Source organism: Ambystoma mexicanum, chromosome 13 (assembly GCF_040938575.1).
Source record: "Ambystoma mexicanum isolate Mex_15411 chromosome 13, UKY_AmexF1_1, whole genome shotgun sequence".
NCBI lineage: Eukaryota > Metazoa > Chordata > Amphibia > Caudata > Ambystomatidae > Ambystoma > Ambystoma mexicanum.
The window spans coordinates 518,981,146-519,002,078 of record NC_090938.1 but is presented as its reverse complement, the minus strand read 5'-3'; the positions used below and the strand labels follow the sequence as shown (position 1 = coordinate 519,002,078).

At 45.5% G+C, this 20,933-nt stretch overlaps 1 protein-coding gene across 3 annotated transcripts in view; it reads left to right on the top strand.

Annotated features, from left to right (window-relative positions):
* BRCA1 (BRCA1 DNA repair associated) overlaps window positions 1-20,933 on the top strand; it is a 560,494-nt gene that overhangs the window by 217,101 nt on the left and 322,460 nt on the right. For all 3 annotated transcript variants that reach the window (XM_069634200.1, XM_069634199.1, XM_069634201.1), the window contains exon 8: window positions 8,099-8,147. In XM_069634200.1, coding sequence (XP_069490301.1) covers window positions 8,099-8,147 — 49 coding nt within the window. The remainder of the gene's footprint in view (window positions 1-8,098; window positions 8,148-20,933) is intronic.

The following is a 20,933-nucleotide window of genomic DNA, read 5'->3' as shown; positions in this document are numbered from 1 at the left end:
TGACTACTGTCTTCCAGGGCATGTTAAGTCACCATTGGCTTTACTAGTCTCATTGTGAACAGAACCAGTACAAACCATCATATTGTGGAAGTACTGGTAGGGGTAATTCGATTGCCCCTGGGTCTGTTTTCCAAGGGGGCACTGTCCAGTCCCCCCTTGTCGTGTTTCTGGCTGGTGGCAGTGGATACCACGCGAAATATTCCGCCGGAATATTTCCTATGGGATTTTCCCATTGATTTTAAACGCACCACTTTTTTGGTGCAATGTTATACCGCCGGGTTATTTATTTAATATTTATTCCCCGGTTGGGTCTTTTTGCCAGGACTCTGCTTTAAAATGGCGTTTGTGTTCGCCTCAAACTCTAACCCAAGTCGAGCCCTTTGTTCCACTTTTTGGCGGGCTTCTCCACAGAAGCCCTCCAAATGGTGCCACTCTGTCTGGGGTCTACAGGATATGTGGGAGGGGGGGATTAGGCACCCTGGACTGAGTTGCCTTGGCAACTCAAGTCGCACTCTTGTGTGATTGGTCCAGTGGTGAGCCGCCCGGCTCACCACTTAGCATGTTTGAGTGACAGCTAGGCTGTTGAATGGCGGGTTTTCTGCATAAAAGCAGGGCTTTGGGGACTGGAACTTCAGAAGTCGCCACAGGACCTAAAGAATCCGAAGAGGGGAGAAGCTGAGCCATCTACAACGACGACACCACCGGTGGAGCCCCGCTGTACGAACTCACCACTTCCCCGACGACAGAGGAGATCTTCTTCCAGGAGAGTCTTCTTCCCTTTGAGCTGGTGGGACCAACCAGTTCGCCTTTTTCGCCTTCCTGGACGTCTTGTGGTCGAATCGCCCGTGCCAAGCACCGCGGCGGCCCGATAGCCACGCTTCACCACTACAGCGAATAAAAGGGTCGTACCTTTTAATCGTGAACTCCGCAGCTGGTTTCTTCCCTGGCAGTGCAACGACCTCCAGCTTTCTTCCTCGTCGAGATCATCTCATCCTCTGGTCAAAGCCACGACTAGCACCCGCTGCTAGGAACAACTGCCACTGCTGGAGCTTTCTCACCATTTCAGGTACTGTCCCGCCTGGTCTCCCTTGCAATGGATTGTCCAGGGTCTCCCGTAAATCCTTGACCTTCCAACTGGGGTGACCTCAGACCTGCTAACATGGCCTTTCTGAACTGATCCAACCTCTTTTTGACTTTTCTGCAAAAACTTTGAGTGCATTTCCACTGTGTGATCTTGGGCACATTCCGCCTGCCTTTCTCCAAGAGTGGGCCTGGCCTATGAACTTTTTGCTCTACAGTAGACCCTGCCTTTCTTGACTTGCTGTGGTTTCTTAAGTGTTGGTACTGTTATTTTCTTACTCTGCCTTTTCTCTCCCTTTTTAAACAAATTATTGCAGTGTCATATACGGTTACACGCTCACCTCTCGTTTTGCTAAATAAGTGGTGTCTTAACCTAGACTTGTCGAATAATTAATTAGGGAGGTGTATATACATAGTGACTGTGTTTGAACTTGCTTGATATATTAGTGCCAGTGTATTTTCATAATTGTGTTTTTAAATAAATAATTATGTACTTTTATACCAAAGCTGTGGTCAGTGTTCGCTTGTTCCACTGTATTTTTAGCCCTATTGTGTATACTCTATATACTGCCCTACTCTTCTTGAGAAAGGTCTGACTGCACAGCCACAGCTACCAGGTAAATCTGGGTGGTGCAGACTGCTACCAATTAGGTTTACTGCTTACCCCTGTGGTTTTTAAACATTTTGCAGTGGTCCCTAAGGGAACTGCACAGATTTCTGCCTAACACGGAGTAACTGTAAAATGAGTGAGAGGAGCGTGACTTGGAGAGAATATTTTGCTGAGTGAAGATCAAAAGTATAGGGTGGAGGGGAGTAGGAGTAATGAGAACACCAGAGGGAGTGACCAAGTAGAGTAGAAGGAAGAGAAGTGAGCGAGCAGAACGTAGGGAGAGGTGGAATACATCATTAGGGCGCGCGTAAGAGTGTGCAAGGAAAGGACCAAGTGAGATCTGGCTGGTTACATGGCACCTCTTGTAACATTTTATTATGGGACCTAGATTAATATTTCACCTAGATTGTGCCCAGATGGAGACTAAGCAAAAGGTTGTTCGCCCTCAGGCCACTTCAGCTAGCCACTTATGTTTTAGAACAGTAGGGGATATTCTGGGGTTGAAGGGCACCTGAGCTACAAAGGACAGTCCTTGGCGAGCCCCTTTTCAATGTCTTTATTTCAGTGCCTTCTTAAGGCCTCCGTTTTTTCATTTTAATCAAAATGAGGCTTGTGCTTGGGTCTACAGGTTTTGGCCAGAGGCAGGATTGTGGATTTTGTAGCAGTATGGATTGTCATTTCTGAAGAATTATGGGTCCTCTCCATAGTGTCCATGGAATGCAGGCTGTTTTTAAGTCATTTGTTCGGAAAGTGCAGAATCTACTGGACATTAAGCTTCTGGAATCTGTCCCAAGTGATTGGTGCTTCTATTCCAGGTTGTTTATTGGTCTCAAGAAGAACCAGATAGCCGTGGGAATAGTACTGGACCAGTCATCCCGTAAATATTACCTTCCCCTAAAAAAAAAACTTCAAGATGAATGTTCCTGTTCGCATCCTTTCTGTTCTGACTCGAGGCGACTCATGTGTAGTGGGCCTAAAGGGCTATTTGCATGTCCTCATCCGGCCCCCACACAGTTTCTCTTCCTGCACCACGAGTAGAAGGTTCTACCCTTTGGCCTAAACGCAGCTCTGGGAGTGTTTACGGAGCTCTTGTCAGCCACTGGAGCTCACCTTCTCCTAAAGGAAATTCATATCTACCAGTACCTCGATGATTGTCTGCTTTGATACCCCTCAGCTAAGGGACTAGTGACCGGTGCCACAGATCCTTCCGGGCCTTCTGTTTCATGTTGGGCTCTTCTAACCAAAACAAATTCCCAGTAGATTTAATTTCATAGGATTTTACTGGCATGCCATCAGCAGGCTGGTGTTCTCTGTAATGGACAGGAACAGTGCTATCTGGTAGACTGACCTTTTCTGGACTCCTGTGTGTGCGCGGTGGTTTCACCACTTACTCGGACGTATGACCACCTGTGTGCTGGTGGAAGTACCCTTTGGTAGACTCCTGATGAGAGGAACATAGTTGCATTTATGACATTTTGGACTCAGGCAACAGGTTTGCAGCCATTCCGCTTTCCCATTCCTGCAGACTTACTCCAGGACTTTCTATGATGATCAAATGTGGAGAATCTAGTAGTGGGCATGCTATTTTCAGTACCCCCTCGAGACGGGATTATCAAGACAAAATTGGTCCCTAATGGGGTGCAACTATAAGGGCTTTGTTCCATTGCAGATCGGCAGGACCATATCTATGTACTCTAGCTACAAGCCATTCTTTCAGCACTGAAGGCAAGATAGTGCTGAGGCAGACAAAATGACTTGCCCGTGCTATATCAAAAAGGAGGTGGGGGCACCACGTCCCCTGCATGGTGAAGACGGTCAGTGCACATCTTTGAGTGGGCTCTGTCACTCAGTCGTCCATCTTGTTAGAGTACAGAACATGGATTCGGAAGGGGCAGGCAGGCTGGTGGAGGTCTGGCACAACTCGGAGTTTCAATTACATCATATCTTTCAGAAATGGGGCATTCCCCAGCTAGACCCTAGTTAGATCAATGCAAAACATTTGCATCTCGAGGGATGTTAGGATTGTGGGCAGGCGTACACGACCTACAGAAGGGTCAGATTTCCCTGTGAATGGTCAAACCACGTCTGAAGGGACCCCTTTGGGGCTTTTTCCCATCTTTTCACAGATAAACTCTACAACATTGGGAAATTTCAAGAACCCGTAGCTGGACTATAATTCCTACAATTCCTGGTGGGAGGGGGGAAGGGCATTTTACCAGGTATTCTACTTCAATCTCCCATGTCCATGCTTCATGCCGGTACTTGAGATCAACTGCAGGTTCTGCATGGGTGGGTCCTGGTAAAGTCTTGCCATGTCGGGGGGCACCTATTTCCTTGCTTTCTATGACTTCCACGGCTGCTTGTGGTTGCCTTTGGCTGCGGCTTCCTCTGCGAACATAGCTGCTCACTCTGCACGTCATTTATCTGGATTTGTTCAGGCAGTCCGTTTGCGCTCAGTTCTGCATAGCACAGTTCATGATCACTGTCCTGGGAACGCTAACTGAGGGTTCCAGGACAACAGAGGTACACACATCTGAATTGATTTTCTTTTATCATGGCAAGTTCATGCATGTTCTATACTGAGTCAAGTGTTCTGTATTTTCTCTTGCTCTGTCTGTTCTGCTAATGCAGCGTCTGTCTATGAAGCAACAAATCACTCCTCTCTGTGTAGGAGAATTAATACCCTGTAAGGGACCATTGCTTACATGGGCTTGTTCTGTGCTATGTATTAGCCAAAAATGGGCTTGCATTGTGCTATGCTTTATATGGTTATCACAGTCTTCAGTGTGCTTTGGCTTAGCAAAGTGTTGGTGTGGAGCCAGTTCTTTTCATGTTTTTGTGTTACAGCTGGTTTATATGTTTTGGGTAGAAAATGTTGGACTTAAGGCTCAAACGTATTGGGCAATACGCCTATGGGAGAAAGTGCTAATGTTGAAGGACCGCAAACAAAGTGCGATGATGAAAGCCCTATCTATCTGCAACCTCTCCCTGACCCTCTTCAACCCCCAGGCTTCCACAGGGTGTCCTGTAATTCTATATTTAGTCTAATGTGCCAACCATGGTGGGAGGGTTGTCCCTTACAGGCTGTGGTTAAGTACAGAATGTGGGCATCAATTCCCACACTCCTCACGGGGAGGGGTTGGGACGTTGGCTGTCAAATACTGTTGTCCTTCACTGGCTAACTGGAAGATTGAAACGTTTCCTCAGATTCCTCACATTTAAAAGATAACTCCTTGATCCTAGTCAATCCACATTGGCTGGCCAGGGCTGGATTTCTGACGTATTGGAGCTAGTTTCAGAATGCCGATATTTACGCTAGTCTTTCCAGTGATTCTGAACCAGACGAGATTCTGAACCAGACGGTGGGGAGAAGTTCTTCACCCCTCCTCTCAATCACAGTGCTTGGTCAGCTGGTTCTTGAAATGTTAATCGAGGGACAGCCAGCGCTGACTCAGGATAATCTAAGCATAATTTAGGCTGCCAGGAAGCGCACCAAATGATCACAGTATAGGAGTATATGCTTCTGGTTGCCAATGGTCTGTTGATGATGGATTAAATTCTCTTATGTGCTCTTTGGAGCACATACGATTGTTTGTGTCACGACCTAGGTTCTGGTGTCCAGGTAAATTCTTGCCATACTTTGAAGCTGTAGGAGCATATATTAAATCCTCAAATCGTTCTCGATCTGTAATCAGATTCCTCTTCATTCCGAGGGGCTTTTGAAGTTCTAGCCACCAGTTGACATCCTGTATCTGGCGTGGGACCTAAAAATAATATCGGCAATTGCTAATTGGAGCCATGTGACCTTGAGGACATAAACTTGGTCACTCCAGGTGGCAGTAATGGATAAGCAAAATGTGGGCTGCCTGTTTCCGAACCTTATGCAATATTTCACAATTACTTGGTAGTCCTGTACACCCATCGATAATTCTTCCCTAAGGTGGTCTCTTCCTTCCATATCAAGCAGGATATTTGTCTGTCTTCTTTCCAAACCCTCTGCCTGCTGTCGAAAGTGTCCTATATTGTCAGGATGTTTGTCAAGCTTTGAAAATGTCCCTTAAACAGTCCTTCAGAAAGGATGATAATGTTTATCACCTATGGAGGCGCTCAACCGTTCAGGAAGTCATCCAAAGGTTCAGTTGCATGGAGGATAGTCGCATGCATTTCAGAATCTTACTATCTTCAGTGCAAGACTGTTCCAAAAGCTAATAATGCTCATGCAGTCGTGCCGGCGCTGTAGCCTTTCAAAGGCAGGTTGAAACTTGAGAGATCATAGTGAAAGCAGCCACGTGGACCTCAATCTTTTTGATAACACTAGTGCATGGACAACAGCTGTTGATCAGATGCTAGACTTGGCCAGGATATCCTGCAGAACCTATTTGCTTAGTTGGTTCTGTGACGAAACACAGGATTCAGTCACTTCTCCCCAGTGGGGGAGCCTTTCCCTGTGAGGCTAGGGAGGTGAGCATGCTGTGCAATACCCTTACTAGTGGTAGAGGCAAGCAGGACCTCACCGGGAGAGACTGCCCGCTTGTCCATAAGGACTCCCATTGCAATACGGAATTCATTAACCAACCCACCTATAGCCCATAGTTAATAAAACCCGCTAGAAGAAAGGATGAAGAACAAGCTGATATTTGTTAGTCACATGGAACCTTTGAGAAAACCTGAAAAGAGATACTTATGTGGTACTGAGACAAGGAAAACCACTGGAGCAGTACAGCGTACCAGTAGAACAAAAAAGGGCTTTGACGCTCTGCCGGGGTAGTCTGACTACAGCTTTTTAAATCTGAGATTAGGGGTGGGCAATACAGACAAAAAGCATTATTTCTTTTTTTGGGCTGATTGGCAAAATACAATATCTCCATATGGTTTGTGGGTTAAATGGTCAGTTGTAAGCCGCCAACTACATGTGAAATGTTAGAAGCATTTTTATTTACGTGACATTGATCAAAATATAGTGCTAATACTAGTTTCCTCTAACTGTTTTAGAATACAGCTGTGTAATTATGAAAATGCAAATAAAAAATGGTAGTATGTGTAATGCGTATGTATATATCTCGATGTTAATGATATTGTCTCATACTATATCGATTTTGAAAATGTAACGATAGATCTCCAAAACTTGATTTATCGCCCAGCCCTATTTGAGAGGAGACCTGGGAGAGAGAATCCCAGGAGTTCCCAGTCGGCTGTGGGAGCGAAGCTGAAGGAAACTGGGATGCACAGTTTTCTATATTGGGCGGAAGCTGGCGTGCGAATCCTAGCGTGTTGCGCTTAAGAGAAACGGAAGCAAGAGAAGCCAAAGGACTGGTACAGTGTCCAAGGAGTGACTGAGTAAGAAGTGGTAGCGTGAATGAAACCCAGTGGACTTGGGAGTCCCTAACGACGTTGAGACCACTTGCCTGAAGGCGCAGCGTGCCAAACGAAGAAGCAAAGAGCCAAGAAGCCAACCTGGCGGTCACCGAAGATCACCCTGTCTGGAGCACAGGCCCAGTGACGCGATCCCTGAGACATAACTGGGAGAGCGGTAAACCCAGGTGGGAGGCTAAAAATTAAGAATGGAACAAATATATACTTGACCCACTAAGGACCAAGTATTGGAAGCATATAAAAAGATTAAGAATTGTTACTGGTCGTTGCAGCAAAGACCAAGTGGACAGATCTTCCTTTTGGACTCCCTGACGAGCACCCTAGTTCGTTTTTGTTAGATTGGGAAAACCTGTAGTTTAGGGAAAGTCAGGAGCTTTCACTTTTCTTTTAATAATCTCTATGGCTTGATGCTGCGTGTAGTTCATGCCAGGTGTTGAAAAGGACTACTCATTAGCAATATTTTTTCTATTTGTCCATGCGCCTCTCGTTCTTTGCATGCTCGTGTCTTTCAGATGCGGCATTGGCAGAGCTATTTCTTGCTGCTTTATGCAAGAGTATCGGGGATCATGTGCCCCTTTCCGTTGGGGATTAGACCTTTAACAGGGAGTGTGACTTTATCTGTTAACAGAAGCTCAGACTGTCCTTTTGAGCAGCATGTGTCACTAGTATTGGGCCACAGGGAAAACTTCTTAAATCGTGAAAACAAGATGAATGCCTTGATTGTTGTAATTGCATGGCACTTTACAGCTCGGAAAAAAAGCGATTTAAAAAAAATGTTTTTATACATAAGGTGTTCGTGCGCATGTGGTGCTTATAAAATGGTGTTTTAAATTTATTTCTTCCATTCGTTTGTTAGGCCGAAAGGTTTTAATGTTCTGAAAGTGACTTGGCCACTATGCAGCATCTTGCCTCCAAGGAAAAAGTTCTGGGTATCTTTCAGATGTGCATTCGTTTACAATTTAATCTCTTGAGCATAATTATTGTGTAATCTGTTCAAGCCAGAGAACTAATTGCTGTTTTAATTGCTTGTTTCAGGATCAGAGTCTTCTGAAGAGGATTTATTGGAAAAGGCAGGCAGCCTTCGGTAAGCACAGGCAACGAACGGCTTTGCATGTTAAGTACATGAAAAATATTCAATAGACTTGTTTTCCCCTCTTTCAGTTTTAGATTCGATATGGGATATGCTTTTGTGTACCTTGGTTGAAGCGCGCTGCTCGGTCATTGGCTTGTTATTAAATGCTTGGTACTTTCATTCTCGGAATTACACCGAAGACTTTTGCTTTGAAAGATGGAAATGAACATCGACATCATTTACAGTGGTATGCTCTCTAGTGCCTTTATAGCAGCTGGCGATATGTTCCTCACGGGGATTGGAATTGCTGATGGGTATTTAGTTCCCGATTCCCTTGGGATCAGCTACTACCAAGAGCTTCTTTTAGCCAGATTTTTTATACAAATATACCGATCTTGCATTAATTGTGTACGTTTGCAAATTTGTTTAAAGGCACGTTAGGAAATTTCTAGAAGACGTTTAAAGCATCTAGAGTTATATGTAATAAGTTTTCAGGTCAAGTGGTAGATTTGTGGCAGGGTACGTGCTAGCACCTAGAACCCGAGAGGTGGCTCCTATTGAGTGGGTGATGCCAGATGGTCATGAAATCTTGTTTGGTCCCTGCCCTTACAAAACCATTTAAATACTATAAAAAAAATGTTGGAACTCGGAATATTAGTGAACTGTGTGTAAACTTGTGTTGACATCTTTGTGTTGTCCATGACGAACATTGAAAACTGCTTGACATGGAGGTAACCTTTTTCCAAAAACAAAATATTGTTCCTTGCTAATGTGTTTTATCTTCTAATTTCCCAACCCAACCTCTGTGTCTAGCTTAATAGTTTTGCAAGCATTGTTTTTCGTGTCGTCCATTTTTTGTGAACTATCATTTGTCGGGGTGCAATCGCCATATATGGCGTGTCCCTAAAGAGGCAAAGTCAAAGGATGAATGTTCTCACTTTCCACCAAATGTACATCGATTGTAAAATCTAGGACTTCGGCAGAAGTACATTTTTAGTAGTAAAGAACTGCATTTAGTCTTTGGCAATGCATTGATCCCTTTTAAGTGTAGTCGACGGATATGAATTGACACAAGGACGACAGTGGATAATTTGCTTTAGCTTTATAGGAGGAATCTGGACTGTCGTGTTTAACATTTTGAGTAATGCTAATTAAACCATAACCTCACATGCATGTGCCTGTTAAACTATCCGTCGGTTTACTGCCAGTCCTTGGATTTTATTTGTATTTTATCGTTTTGTAAAGCATCTTCATTCAGACATGTTCCTTAAAAGCGCAGAAAAGTCGTACTGGGGGAGAGAAAGATGGATGGTTAGTACAGGTGATTATGTATAGTGCGACATTCTGAGTGCACATCCGGTAGTGCCGTACATAACCGAAGCACAGCAGATGTACGTTCCTGTGTTGCAAAAACATGTAGCAAAAATGCACATTGGGATGCTTTCATGCTTAGAAACATGAGTGCTGGACCAGGCTTTTGATGATATTTGTCCAGATCGAAGCTGGAATGTTTACAAAATAGGGCGGCGTCGAGAGCTTGATGAGCTTTGCTAGTTTTTAATCTGTGTGATTATTGAGGTAAGACTTTGTTGCATAGCCAACCCTCTGAGTTGTCTCTTGGCCTTCCTTTAGACTTCTTTGACAACTGTTAAATAGAATAAACTGCAAAAGACACTCCTGTTAAAAATTGGTCTAAATTTGGGAGCCTTTGTAATGCGAAACAATGTTGGCTGATTGTTTCTTTCTATGCTTTTTTCAGTGCCAAAAAAGTACCTGTTTTTCACTAAGAAAACCAAGTGTCACCTAGACTGGTGGATAGCTCATTAGCTAAGCACTTGCCTGAGACATTACGCTAGTCTGTACTTTGAAATTTCGAATCCCTGCAGAATCAACTGTCGGATGTCTCAAAGAACACTCAAACTCCCAGAGAAAGGTCACAGGTTGTTTTCTTAGTCTGGGCACTAGGGCCGTTCCTCACTCTCTCGTCTTAATCACACCAGACCCCCATAACCAAGCCATCCATACTTCCCGGGTTCATGTGTACTGACTGTTTCTCCTTACTGGCTACTGTTAGCTTGCTGATGATGGGCATAAAGCAATTTCCTTATTTAAACTCCCTCTGGGACTTCCTAAGCAGGCCCTGGACTGTGTGTTCTTGTCTGCCTTCACCCTTGAAATAACTGCGCTCTCTCCTCCACTCTACTGCTCTCTCATCCACTCTACTACTCTCTCTCCTCCACGCTATTTGCCACCACTTCACCTTCTTCCCAGTCACTCTACATTAACATGCAACACAGTACCACTTCCTCTCACCAACCAATACCTCACCTTTTCTCCAACGTGCCCCCACTCTCCAATCCACCATCCTTCCTGCTGGTCTCTTGGTCTGCCACCTCCTTCGCTGATCTCACCTAAAGAACCCACAACTTTGGTCACATTGCTGACCTTTTAACATACCTCCACCCCTTGTCTAAAGTAGTGGTGCCCCCTGACGATTAGCTACTTTAACAATAGAGGTATAGCATCTGCATTTACCTGTTTGGCCCAGCCCCATGTTCAAATCTAAAGGAGTCGGGTTGTAGAGCCATGGGCCATGATACAGGTGTTGGTGTGCTTGTTTCTTGCCATCTGGTGTAAGGAGCGTGATCTTAGTCGAGCAGTTTAATAATAATGTAAACTGGATTTGGTCCCTTTGATGGCTTAACATTCCTACTCTACTACTGGATAGGTCTCCTGGGGAAATTTGTTTCCTGCTGATGAACAATATTGGATTTCCTCACCCTCCTGTACTTGCGGCAATGCTTCCCAAGACCAATAGAAGAAGTCTTTGTTTTCCGGATACGTTCTATGCTAAAGTTGAGCTTGGTTAGTACTGGACCACTACAGAGCGCTTCCTTTACTTCGTCAACAGCCTTTTGAGCACCAATATCCCATTAAATGATGCTGGGTGGCTTTCAACCAGTTTGTTGGTCAAAGGACCAGCTTTCTCTGAGAAATTCAGTATAAACGTTTTGACTGTGGGCCGGGTATTGCACTCTTATGGGCCTGGATGGTGGGCAAAACGCGCTGAGCTTCCGGGAGGATGACAATCGGGGACTTTAGATCCCTCTTTCATAGTTTGCAGTGTATGTTAATCGAAAGCACATGAGGGTGGGCCACGCCGCTGTAAGAAAACATGAAAGGGGGGGCCTTATTTGCTCTAGTAGGAACTGGGGATGGCATGTTATCACTCGCAGATCCTCTCAGGGGTGAGTAGTATGTATTCAATTAGCACGTAGCCCTGCTCTTTGTACATCGACAAAACCCAGGATGTTGACATTGTTTGTACAGCTAACCCAATATCTCCCCTTGCACACAGCACCTTCGTAACTTAGCGGAAGGCACCAGTACATTCCACACACCCTGCACTCGCATATACCACAAACAGTATTGCACAACACCTCTGCCATAAACCTTGAACGACAATAATTTGAACGGTAGCTACTTGCGTTCTCCCTCTCCTAACTGCCATTGAGACACAGGTGACTAGCATGGCCTTGGCCACCCCCACATAACTTTAATGGCTGAAATGCACACAAGCATAATATCCCGTCCCAATTTCTCCCAAACCTGGACTCCGGTCCCTCCAAAGCCGTTCAACCAACAGCGTGTTGGGACCATACTTATGGTGAAAGGCGTTATACAAATGAGTAATGGCCTACTAAGCTGAGGATGGCCTGAACATCTCTAGCCGTGCTTTAAGAACAGCTTCCACTTTGACTCTGAGGTAGAACCTATCCATTTCCAACTTGGAACCCTAGATACTTTATGCTGGATTGGAGTTTGGCTGCGCTATCGGTTAGATGGACCCTCCTTAACTGATCTGATGTCTGTCAGATGCTTGAGATGGTCTTCCCACCTAGTGCTGTATGACCGTCTTACAGATATGCTCCACCAAATGATCGTCATGGGGCCAGAATGCAGTCCATAAGCCTCTGGAATGTTGCTGGGGCTCTGTGAAGTTCAAACTGTAACACAGTGATCTGAAACACTCTCAGGCGTGTGGAGATGATATCAGGTTTTCATTTTTCTTACAGCAGTACCTGCCAATAATATCGAAGGTGTAAATTAATCTCACTTTCTCCAGAGTTTCGAGTAACTCATCAATCAGAAGCATTAGATTAACATTAAATTAGGAGATTGTGTTCATTCTCTTGAAATCCACATAAAAGCTCCATGTATTGTCCGGTTTTAGAACCAGGACTATAGGTGAGGACCATTCATCTAAGACTTGTCCATCGCCCGAAGGTATCTTCTTTAGTTCTTGATTTTTGTTTTCTGGCCTTGGGTAGTCTATACGTCCTGAGGTATCGCTCTCACTGGAGGTGTTTGGATTTTATGCACAATTCTTGATTCATCCAGGTTTTGGAAAAAAAAAGTCATGGATTTTGTGTGACCCATGTTATTAGCCTTTAATATACATTTAGTAAACATTGCATTTGGCTAACCTAAGGTCCCTCTGACTTTCTAGTCTGGCTCTGCACTAGCATTGTTGGTGACTAAAATGATTACAGGGTTGTGCTCGTCAGACACTCTACCTGACTTGGTGTTCTTCTCTCACACGCTGATGTTCCTTTCTTTGTTTCTGGCTGCTGTTCTACCTACTCTCCTGCCTTCAACTCCACCCATCTTCTGTATTCTTCTGAAGCCTTCTATCACTCTGATGTTAGGCTCTCCTCCTGCTACCTGCCTCCACCCTTCAATGTTGGTGCCCTCTCCTCGGCGCTCCGGCCCTCTACACGGCGCTGCGGCTCCCTCCTGTGGTCTGCCACCTTCTCTTCCTTTGACCTCACCTGCACAGCCTACACCTTCCTGTTGCCTCTTATCTCCCCCCTCTTACTCACATTCGATTACTCCACTTGACCAATCTGCAATGTCTTCCACTCCTTGCAATACCTCCTGGGTGGGGAAGTTATAAAAAAGTGGTTTAAGCCAATCACCTTTGCTCCACATGGGTTCACTGTTCTGTCACAATGGCAGACAGCCCTTCAAAGTGTCAAAGTTCATGCTGGGGGTCCTCCGTGCGTTTTCCCACAATGTAAGTGCAGTACCCATTAGGTAACAGCTGCTCCGTGACCAGCACTGGTTGCAGTGTACTTGGTGCAGCAGTCTGTTTACTGTGTTTTCCAGCCCTGGGGATTGGTGTATGGCATCTCAGGCAGCCCCATAAGCTCTCTGGGTTGTACTTCACTTGCCTGCTATCTGTCTGTGGAAGAAATGACTGTTGGCCAGTGGCGTGGCAAGCTTATGCATTGTAGTCTTGCGGGTGGTCTCCCAATACTGCTGTGGTCTCACTTTTGGGTATAGGAAAGAAAAGGAAAACTTAGCCTTAGCCTTCTTTTAGATATGGGGTGATGCAAGTTAATACTGCACAGATGTAAGCAGGCATTTGGGGAGGGGACAGGAATTGGGGCCCTTTCAACTGCCACAGTCATTCTCTGCAGTAGGACTTGCTCTGTCTTCTGCCGCTTGCTGGGAGGGGTTCCTCTCCCTTCATGACCAGGTCTGCGCATTGTGATTTTGTTGGGAGGATGCAGAGGAGTCCCAGTCCGACTCTCGCTGTGTGGCTACATCCATCAGACCAGAAAATCTGAGGTGCTGCGTACCATTGCATCCTATCTGTATAGTCCAGTGGAATTAATATCATATAAAGATGGATTAAATTCTTGTATTGTCTGATGTGATTGTTCTCAGTAAAATGTCCCCGTGAAGAAGCAAATGTCTGTTTTACAATAAGGAGTGGAGCCCATAATGTTGAAAAGGAAAACAAAACTAGGAATATCACCATTCAACTCTGTAATTGTGTTGAAAGGTCAGAGGAAGGCTGTCGGAACTAGTCAGTGCCGAAATGTTATTTGAAAAGAAGTTGCTGAACGACTAGTAATGTGTATAATAACGTTGACCTATTGGAACCCATGATTTAATATATAGAAATGTGCTGATATGTTTTATCTTTCAAATAATACCATCTGGTACAAAACTCAAAGACCGTTATTGTACGGTAATGCCCTTTGGATAACATGTGTTTCGGCACTAAAACAGTGCCTTTATCAAATCAGGGCAAATCAGTATTAGGCCATGCCATACTAAAGCTGTACATTCATAAGTATTAAATTAACACGCATGGATCAAAATCAAAATAATTTACAAACAGTATACAAATAATTGTCAGGAAATCAGTACGGATAATGTCCAAATAAAAATAAAGAATAAAAATAAAATAAACATCAGACATATCATTGAGTTTCAACAATTGGAGAGTGTTAATACGCCTGTCCACAGAACCTGTTCGGATGAATGGGTACTTTGTGCTAGTATATACGAAAACTCTTTCCCTACTAATTGTTGCTGTGAAGTTATCCGTGGAAATGTACTGTTTTTTTAAATGTATTTAGGTAACTTGTTTTTTTTGTGTTCTGTCATGGCTAATTGAGATGAAGTGCACGTTTTATGAAATTGTAGTACCATTGTTGCTATTTATATTTATGGCAGGAACACTCTTGTATATTCAGGTAAGATTCCTGAATTTATCACACAACTCTGACTTTAATCCTTTCTAGGTCGCTTAATCTAATGACATAAATTGGGTAATGGTTACATGCAGTGTGAGGCAGGCATGGTATCCAGAGATGACAGCTTAGCCAACAGACCAGTGTTCAAAATGAAAGTCTCAGCGATTTTCAGCATAGGTTCTTTCACAAGTTGAATACAGTTCCAATAGCTGCTTATCTTACCAATGTTCTGCCAAGGCTTGAGGTTCCCTTCCCCAAGACGGCATTTCTCAGTTCAAGTTCTCGGGATTCCCTTCCCCAAGATTGCACTGTAGTACTCCTATGCACAAAGTCTCTTGCTTGTCACCATTAAGGGCTCCTTGGTCTGGACGCAGTTGTCAGACCACATGGTCCATCCATTACAGGTCATGCAACCAGGAGCCTTGTGCTTCTCCTTGACTCGAGTTGGACTGTCTGAACTTCACAGTGGAGAACTCCCAGGTCTAGGCACAGTTGTCAGACCACACAGTCCACCCATCGCAGGTTGCGCAACCATATGTTCCCCTTGGCCTTGTTTAACTTCCTTCACAGCATTTTATGCTTCAGGCTTCTGAACACTCTTGTACACCAGTCTTTTGCTTTTCACATAATCTTATAAGTCTTCTCCATATTGGTTGATCAACCAATTTGCTCTTGTTGTTTTCACCGTACTGTTTTCACTCAGTCTCACATTCCATGTCAGTTTATTTCCAATGTTCATTCGGTATTTCATATGCCTGTTTTAATTCAAAGAGTACTTTCCATTCTGTTTGGCATTCAATATTGCATACTTTCATTCAGGCGTTCAGTTCGGTATGCAATATTCCTCATATTTACTCATTTTCGTAACTCGCTACTGCCTGCGCTTCCCAGGGAGTGCTGCAGTGTTTCCATACCATCTGACCCTCACTGGCACTTCGCAGCCCACTGCGGTGGTCCCTGCTGCTCTCACTAACCTTTTTGCCATCTGGGATGCAGACCACATGGCCTCTGCTTCTTCAGCGGGCACTTTTCTGCCAACGCCGGCGATTGGCACGGCTACGGCATGCAGCCGTCCTTGGTTTCAGTTGTTTGGCAGCTCCAGCTGTCATCCTTCAGTTTCACAGGCTCCCGGTCCTGCGCCCACCACGTGACTCGCTCACTCCGGTGTCAGTCTCTCAACCTCCAGGTTTCGTACCACCAAGGCAGCTCTTTCCTCACATTGGTTTGGGCTCCACCTTTTATATATCTGAGCCTTGTTAAAGGGCCTCAGGTGTGTGGTGTTGGCTATTATTGCCTGACCATAGCAACCCCAATTTCTGGCCGATGACTGACCTTAGTGAGGCCCCTCTTCTTTGTCCCAGTACCAGACTGGTGTTTCACATCGGAAGTGTGCATTACTCATAGTCCCCTCTTTCTTGTCCCAGTACTAGGTAGGTGTGAATGGGGGAAGTATGGCTTGAGATTGTAAATAAAGCATAAATGCTGAGGAAGGGTAGGTCAATGTTAGGAAACGGGGGAGGGGGGGCTGGAGGGTGGTTGGAGATGCATGTCTCCCTCAGGCACTCACTCCCCAAGGGCCCTCCACCCCGCTGATCCCACCTTACATGGCCACCGCCAGGGTCGGGATCCAAAAGCGATGGTCCTTCCCTGGCCACCTGAATAGAAGATCCCTGGGGAGTGGTTGTTGTGAGAGTACCTTCAGGTTTCTCACAGCAGCCATTATGATTGGTTGATGTTCTAGCTTTTGTTCGACTTTATACAATTTGAGGTGTCTGCTCCCATCCTCAACTAAATATCACCACTAGTCTGGTGAAAGTCTGCCAGTCAGGTGGAAGTCTGCAAAGTGGAAGGCGCTCTTACTGCCTGGCACATGGCTGCTGCAGGGTTTGAAATTGCTAGGAGCCTGGAGCTATTTAGCTTCTGCTCTTAGACTAGAAGACACGCCGACAACTACTAGGAGCTACTTTATACAGATCTATGTAATTATTGCGACGGCTGAAAATGCCGACATTTTTTGTTTAAACCAGATATATATGCGGGGGAGACCCCACTGCAGCCCCCCCACCCATATTAATATTATACTCTAAACTCCCTGCCGAGCCCCCGCCCACATACATATGTGGTGTAAGGGGGGGTTAAAAAAAGGTCTGCATTTTCGGCCGTCGCAATTCCCAGGTTGACATTTTTGTACGATTCCCTTTATAGTCCGCAGTCCAACTAGTGCAATGAAATCATGTATACTGGACATCAACTGTGTATTTCAGATAGTTTGAAGGAAAATTAGGACGGCATAAAGGGTCATACATGATTGGGGGGAAAGTTTTAGTGTACCTCATATGGAAGTTAGACTGCACTTTGTACTAACTCCTAGTTCCGGAGTGGTAGCTCCTGCTTGCTAGGCGATTCCAGATGCCAAGGAGCTGCTTTGAGCTCATGCTCATTAAAGCCTTCTATCAATCCCTGCCATTAGCTGCACATCGTTGACAGGGACTTGAAACGGCTTTGATTTTGGTTCGATGCAGGGATTTCTTTTGGGAGCTGCTTGGGCAGTTTTCCTTTAAACAGGTGCTCTGTTTGAAGTAGTCGACGTCTTTCTGCTTCCCCGGAGAACCTACCTTCATTTTTATGTGCTTTGTGCATATTTCTGGGCAGAAACCCACATCTGATGTATTTGTATTCAGGTGTTATTACGCGGTTTCCCTGTATTTATTTTGTTTGATTTTCTTAATAGAAGTTTTGAGAAATTGGTCATAGTTTTTTCTTTATTACCAGCCGTCACATGTTTGTCAAATTGCACTCTTTTCTAATGTACTGTATCCACTCGGGTGCTAATACTTCAGTAGTACTTGCATGCATCACTCTTGCTGGGTGGGAGGGAGGTCAATCTGTCCGGGAAAGGAGGTGGATCTTTAACAAGTGGGAGGAAAAATATCTACAACTGGTGTGAAATGGACCCTTAGTCCCATTTACATAATTGTGACCAGGCCATTAATCAGGTCTTGTCCCAAGGTGATAGGAACCCTTCTCAGCCGCGGGGTTGGAGGCTTACCAGGGAGCCATCAAGAGCCAGTTGGATTCCTGAGGTGGATGGTGACAGCAAAGCGGGCTTCAATTTTCCCCCACTCTTTGTGCGAGACGCTTCGCCTGCACACCCTTCTCGTCAGCCATGCATCTTTTCCATGATGCTTGCCTGTCTTTTTCTGTTCTTTAGAGCCCCAGTCTTAGGACTGGTTTTCTATACTCTGACCTAGTGGGCAGATGTATAGGAGACCACCATATGATTGGGACAGGGACAACTCTGGGAGCTATAGCCTAACCAGTTCAAGGTAGCAAGGCGGGTGGTCAAGGCTAAGTTGCAGGAAGGGTGGGCTTGGTAAGAGGTCTTCAATGAGTCCAAAAGGCAAGTAGACAAGAATAGCCCTTACACAATCAGTTATAAAAATAACATTTATTATATGGCCAAACACGCACAATGAAAAATGACTATAAGCATGCAGTTACTATCACACAAAAACTAATATGAAATGCATACATCCATCCACATAGACAGTGTAGCAATTGCAGTCAACAAAACTGTTGCTGACTTTTGGAATGCTTGCGCGAGCAAGCAATGGCAATGCTAAAGTGTTGTAAAAGTTACCAAACTTCTAAAAGGGGGAGGTAGGTGTCTGGTAAGTACCACTGTAACTCACTGCCCCCTACTCTGGTTCTTCTAAGGATTTGGCAGGTCATTAGAGGGGCCAAGGTCACGTTTCCCACCATCCGCTCAGGTCCTCAATGCCCAGGGGTTGCAGGTTCTAGCACTTCTCTGGTTGGTGACTACTGCTGGTGCCAGGTCTTCAGGATGGAGAGTGCAGAAGATTTCTATGCAGGGCCCCTCTCGGCACAGCAAAACCAAAACTTGATGGCTGGAAAGTTTTGAAAAAATCAAAACAACGGGCACAGCTTTTGGCAACCCACCAGATCGTTTTTCAGCCTGCCAAGCCATTACAGAAGGGTAAAGACCATATGCAAATCACGCTTGGCCCCACCCCAAAAGCGGGCAGTCAAGCCCGGACTGCTAGGTCACATCCCTTCTGCATGAGAGCACAAGCATCCTAGAGCATGTTTTGCCCTTTTTGGGCATCATCCATGAGGAGTAGATTGCATCTTTAGGCCCAGCAGGCTCGGGACCCGCGTCTGCACCCTCTCAGCAAAGGGCTGGATGCAAGAAAGCTGTTTTGGACGACGGCCACCGATGAAGTGTGACGCGGGGGAGGTCCACTTGTTGCAGTCGGATTTTGCCTCCTATCTCCGGACTCCTCAATGCAGAAACCATGAAATTTGGCTGGGATGAGTCCAGTGCACAAGTTGTCATTCCCCCAAGTTCTGAGCTTCAATACGTAATGGCAACGTCTGTAGCATGGTGGCCCAAACGCAGAGTTTGCCAGCAACTGCCGATTCCAGGGACACTTCTGATGGCTAATCTTTTCTGGATACCGCACTGACCTCTGATGGGATTGTTCCCACCACCCCAAGGGTCAAAGCTCCTTTGCAGGACCTCTGGAGATCACTAGCCAGACAGTCTCTCCCACGACAGCAGAAGTTTGCTGGGGCCTACTTCCAATGGGTCTTCGGTCTCCTCACTAGTCTTGCGGCTGGGCAGGATTCTTGGCTCCATCAGCAACATCCACGATCTCTGGGGCATGACTGTAGGATTCCTTTTCTTATAATCAGGTGAGTGCTTCGACTCTGCCCTCCAATTACAGGATCTGCCCCACTCATGCACACCAGCAGTGGTCCAATCACGGACTACTGCGGGTCTCGTGCAAGCATACCAGACATTCAGGCACCAGTATGTGAATTGGGACCAGACTGTCCCAGCCCATTTCCTGGGAACACACACAGCCCTGCACTAGCCTGCGAAAACCAAGGCTTTCCCAGGCACCTGCATGACCTTACAAGGAATTTCCTGACCTGGCAGGGCAGGAAGGTGGTCACAGAACAAGATGGCTAAAAGAATAAGCGAAAAACCTTGTGACACGGCCATGTTACGGCACTAGTCACAGTTCAGTTAGTAGGCAAATGCAGTAGGGCTAAAGAAAAGTATTGCAAAAATATACAAAAATGCAACTGCTGCCACCAGCTTGTCTTTAAGGCACATCATAGGTAACCAAAAATTCTGTTAGCCTAGGATCATATAAAAATAACCCCATTGTAAGATGTATTGTGCAATGATACAGTCACCCAGAAAAATAGATAACTTGTATCCAACTAAGGGAAACCGTTTCCCAGTACTGCCAGCCTTGAGGACTAGTCTGTTTCCCCATGGCAAACGGGCAAAAGTCAGTGGAGTGAAGCTGAGTTCTTCACTTCATTTAAAAAAGGTGAGGTTAGATTAAAAAATAAAAGCAAAAGGTTTGAAGGCCCATAGAAACTGAGAGAAAGTTGCCTAAAAGATCTTTTTTTAACACCCAATAAAAGATGACATTACCTGGATAAGAGGCCAACTAACTGCCCACAACCGCTTAAGTCCTGCACCGAAGACTGAGGCACCCCAAACCACCAGAAATTCTCATGAACTCAGTGTAATGGATGTCCTGCGCTGGTGAACGAGAACCAAAAAGCAGGACTTGTGTGACCGTCATACAAGTAGCGGTTTACTGCAGCGCACTGACGGGTGCGCTTGTATGGATTCTTTGGAAACCCTTTACCACCAGGGACAAACAAAGGAAGGTGAGACCCTCCTATCTAAGACTCCTCTTCCAGGGCATGGGAAGCTACTAGGGCCACCATAGAAGCTCTTTGACAGGAACAGATGTTAGGTGAGTGGGAGGCCCGTTTGATGCCTTTTCCTTGCACAAACACAACCCTGGGAGAAAGGACCTGGATGGAAAACCATTTCTAGAGGATGGACAATATATGGGTGGAACAAGAAGCAGGAAGATGTGGGTTCACCGGTTGAGGTCAGTAGTGGGGGTGGAGAGCGACCAAGAGACCAGCAGCAGGACACAGTAGACCACCAGGCGCTCACGGACAGCCTACATCAGCGCATGGGGAATCAGCGACCTTGTCCTGTGCTATATTCAGTCCTACCTCGCGAACGGCCAGCCGTTTGTTCAGATGATCTCCTCTAGATCACCAATGCTACCAGTCATCCGTGGAGTCCCAGAGGGTTCCATCCTCTCCCCAGTGATCTTCAATCTATACATGGAGCTGGTGGGAGCCCGCCTAGCAACACACAACATCCACCAATACGCTGACGAGA